Source organism: Echinococcus granulosus (genome assembly GCF_000524195.1).
Source record: "Echinococcus granulosus chromosome Unknown EG_S00098, whole genome shotgun sequence".
NCBI classification, from domain to species: Eukaryota; Metazoa; Platyhelminthes; class Cestoda; order Cyclophyllidea; family Taeniidae; genus Echinococcus; species Echinococcus granulosus.
The window spans coordinates 136,988-141,681 of record NW_020170478.1 but is presented as its reverse complement, the minus strand read 5'-3'; the positions used below and the strand labels follow the sequence as shown (position 1 = coordinate 141,681).

At 47.6% G+C, this 4,694-nt stretch overlaps 1 protein-coding gene across 1 annotated transcript; it reads right to left on the bottom strand. All coding sequences in view use genetic code 11, as the record gives it.

Moving 5' to 3' along the window:
- Positions 1-3,539: 3,539 nt before the first annotated feature.
- Positions 3,540-4,694, bottom strand: EGR_08188 (Enkurin; the record flags this gene model as incomplete). The annotated part of the gene is made up of 1 exon (XM_024497437.1): positions 3,540-4,694. The coding sequence occupies one exon, from the start codon at positions 4,692-4,694 to the stop codon at positions 3,540-3,542; it is 1,155 nt and encodes a 384-aa protein (XP_024348147.1).

Here is a 4,694-nt window from a genome sequence, read left to right as displayed (position 1 = left end):
CTCATCGCCTTCAAGACGTCATATTTACCGCGGCATTGAGGCCAGCGTGAAGACGAGGAGGCACTCCTTCTCGAGTGGGTGGAACTCATCGATAGGTCCGTTCGATCACCCAAGATCCCCCTCTTACAACTTGGATGCCTATAAGGAGGCTCTTTTGAGGCAGGTCAGGAGTCTGTGGCTCTCTCTCACCCCCGTGAACACTTTGGTGGCCGACACTCTAAAAAAGGGATAATTGTGACTCAGGCTACGCATCCATTTTTACTTAATCATCGCACCCATGTTTGATCAGAAATATTCTATTCTCCTTTTCTTTTAGCGATCTGGAATGCGACGACCTGTTAAAGAGTGGCGACCCAATGGTTCATTTAGCTCAAATACGTAAGGTACTCGATCACGAGCTGCCCATGGTATTTAGGTGGCCCAAAGTCAAGAGCAATGTGTCGTGGATGCTGTGCAAATGACGTTATAAAATTTTGGATGTTATTTAGGTACCGAAATTTTGAATAATTTAAACAGTAACAATGAGAATGTTTACGATAGCATGTTCAGCAGGATCCCTCATTCCCATTGGTCGATTTTGGGATGAATGTTTATATCATTGGTCGGGTACTAAACCAATCAGCCAAAGGTGTGGCGTCAGACCAATGAAATAGTGAATTTGAAGCAATTTCGATTGGCAAATGCAGCCATTTGATATTAATGTTCTACCTTTTTTTACCACAATAAATTGTACAAATATGCCATATTTGGCAATGCGTTCCAGAGCGCTTTTTCTGTGCTTCGTTCGATAACCATCATAAACTGGTGCCACTTTATTAGAGATATCGGAAATTGACAGCTGCGACAATCAAGAACAGTAAAATAAGCGGCGGTATATTTGCATGGTAACAAGAATATTTAGGCACATCTCAGTCAAGGAGGTATGTCCCGCAGATCTCACTGGAATCCACTTGACTGTCCATCTAACTCCTTTCCGCTTTGAGAAACCCTCCATCCTCTGTCCATCCATTCCGTATTCATCCAAGGAGCAGAGAAGGACACATATGAGGTGGTCAAGCCACTCAAATACGTGTCTCTCTCAAGGCGGTAACACACGCATGCCTTCATTGAGCCTCGCAAAACAGATCCGGAAGGAGGTCAGTGTCCATCCTTTCCTACCAATCAGCACCGCCTTTCTAAAGCACCAATGCACGCCATGTGGAGGCTGCACTAAAAGCTCTCGCTCAATTAACATCTGTCATCTTTCTGCTTTACTTTAACTCCATAATAAAGGCTACATCATCATTACCACTGACACAGGAAGCTTTTTTCCCTTTAAAACGGGGCATGTATTTTAAGCCTTCTGCAAGACTGCCAGCCTAGTTGTGGCGCCGGTGAAGCGGTAAATTGCACACACAATTTTATGACGAGAATCAAACTGTCAAAAGCGTGAGGACCGCGTTCGTTCGTTCGTTCCCTCGCCCGTTCACTTGCTCCCTCTCGTTCGTTTCCTCTCGCTTTCGCTCACTCACTCACTCACTCGCCCGCTCTCTCGCTCTCGCTTCCTCGCCTCCTCATTCCTGTGGTGTGTGCTCCTTCTGTGGCACAAGGCAGGCGGGAAATAAATCATCCGATTCGGTTTCTTTGAGGTGACTACCACGCGCATTTCAAGGGACGACTGTTGTTTTTTTTTGGGGGGGGGGAGGGGGAAAGGGAAGTAGATTGCCAAAATCGGTTTAAGGGGTTTCTAAATTTACTTACACAAAGTAGTATTTGAATAAATTCTAGTGAGAAATTGCCGTCAAGCAGGTGATTGATGGGAGATTTCGGGGGGAGTCTAAGTGTGGATAGTCTCACTCTCCCTCTCTCTGGTGATTAAAAACACCCTCTATTTCCTGCAATTTGACGGTGGCGGTTATGGCACAACTTCCTGAACGCTCGATTGCATGATACTTTGAAGTTCACTCACTGGGGATAATTTTGACAAATTTTAGTGCTAATTTCAGTCTTTTTTGTTTTAAATATTTGGTGTGTTCTAGACCTCGGGGTTGTCTTTTAAAGGGTGTGAATTCCTCACGAGACAGGGAAGAGATGTAGAAAACGCTTAAAGCAGCCATTACTGAGAGGACCAGGAGGTGGACTAGAAGAGGGTCACGGAACGACCTCTGCAAATGTACCGAATGGTGGATGGAAGGCGAGGATGGATGGCTACGGTAAGAATGGCTGGCTGGATCCTGCGTGGATGGATGAATCCTGGATGGACGGCAACACCTATCAACGTCATCAACATCGGACGCATCCATTCAATGAGGAGAATTTGGTTTTTCTGCTTTGAGGACACCGGCCGGTAGGTCCACGCATTGGTTGTGTGTTGAACTTGCAGTGATCACTGATTGGTTGGAACGTCAACTGGTTAACGTCTTTACTTTTTAGGAGGAAAAAACCTTTTCAAAGGCTTTGAGATATTGTTACTGGACGGGCGTTCTGATGATGATTTGAACTCCTCCCCCTCTTCACTCCTCTTTCCGAAAAAGTCATTCCTCCACCCTCACATTTTGATTTGGGCTTAGGTCAACATCTAAGTTACCATTGCCTCAGTGAAACAGAAGACATACCTCTAGACCCATCTACATTAGTGACCACGCCCCATAACTGTGACATTTCTACCCTTCCTGACTCATGCTTTTTATAGCAATCGCACACCCAGAATCAGCTTTTGCTGGGGAGAGAGGGTGGGGGACGATGCCACCCTTGGTCTGGTAATTCAATTAACCACAAAATTTACACCACATTTATACAGTTCGTGCATCTTTTAGTGTTTCTGTGGGCTTTGATGCCTTGCCAGGAAACACCGATGGGGAGAGGTGAAGCAATTTGTCATGCCTGCGTGGGAACCTACAGACCTATCGCAGTCAGGATGGCATGACAAGTAGTGCAACACACTTCCTATCAAGCGAATGACTTGGTTTGATTTTAAAAGACTCCCAACACTACGACCTTCCACCCATCGCCTTCGCCTTAGCCAAGCGCACATCCCCACCTCTTCGAGAGAAGCCATCATTCAGAGAAGCGTGGCTTTCACTTGACCCTTTGGAAGGGCTCGAAAGCCACTGGCAAGGACGGAGGGCCTCTCAGCCAAATGGAGGCATGAGCTGCGGGGAGAGAAAGAATCGCACGCACATTTAATTTGGCAGACAGTAAAAAGGTGTCAAATTGCCACAAAATTTTGATGGATAAACACTCCACCCTCAGTTGAATGGGATTTGCAGGAAGGGCCATAATCTCTCTCTCTTTCTCTCTGGAAATGACACCCTCTCCCCCTTCATGCCAAATTGTCCAGACAACTACTTACAGAAGTAAGTAGTTTGTGCCCTCCTATCAAGACGTAAGGTGCGCGAAAAGGCCTCGCATCTAACATCCCCACAACAATTCATCCAAAGCGTATCATCACCACCCCTTCTAATTCATCTCCTTTTATTCTTACCCCTGCCAATATGTTACAGGATGCTAGATGAGTATCTGTACACCGTGCCCTGAAACACTCGGACATAGCCACTTTACTAAACCTGAATATCATTGGTCACAGATCCTCCCACTCCAGGTGTCTTATCCGCGTCCACAAAGATGTAGGGATGGCTCTCAATCATTTCAATGTCTCGTTCCAGACTTGCCAACTGCTTCTCCAGGTAGTCGCCATAGGACTTCTGCTTGGCACCGCTTCTACTCGCTGACAAACCCAGGTACTTGGCATTGTACTTGTCCCACGCCGTCTTCAGCCCGCTCAACAGCTCTCCACGCTCTTTCTCTGTCAACATATAATCTGTCCGCTGTAAGTCCTTCTCGTTCAAGTAGTGCGAGTAGGCCTCTCGAGTTTTTGCTATAGCCTCGGCGCGTTGTCTGAGGTACCTTGGAACCCTCCCAAAAGTCGGCTTATAGACGTACAATTTCTCCAACCCTGAGTGTGTCTTGCTCGATACCAGAGCCTGTTTGTCTCCCCTCCTGGTGTCCACAATCATCCTCCGATCGGCGTTTGGTATTCTATAACCCGGTTTACTCGTAATTGCCCTTATTGCATTCCTCTCGATCCAGTTGGTTCGATGGGGCAGCTCACGACATGCTATGGGTTCTCCACCCTGATTGGGTGGAATTGGTGGCCTCACTCCAGCACAACAAGCATCTTTAATTCGTCCGGCTGGTTTCTCTAGCTTCAATTTCTCAAAGGCGATCTTATCCAGTCGCACCTTCTCCTTTACGCAACCTCTGTCCATGAAGGGCGTTCTCCAGTGCTTCGGTTTGAAGGGTATCTTCTGTGGCAGCTCATTCACCTCCAGATGCGGATGCGGGGGTGGACCCATGGTCTTATAAGGCGCCTTTGGCACCGCATCCGGAAGCGGTGGTGGTGAAGTTCGACGAGGTCGTATCCTGGGCAGCCGTTTCTGAGGGTTCACCACGCTCGTCTGTTGAGCCAACAGGTTGTAGATGTATTCACGAGTCTGAACAGCTCCTTTTGTAGACTCGATCCGTCCACAGCAAGTGCCCGGGGCAGGTGGCCGTTGCAACGCCTCCTTGTCATACATCTTTGGCAGAATTTTAAATGCTCCACGCGCCTCATCGATTGGCTTGACGCGGGTGATGCAATCGCACAGCTGTTTGGAGGCGAAAATCAAGGCGGACAGGGCGCAGCAGAAGGCGGAGGAGGAAGCAAAAATGTGCAT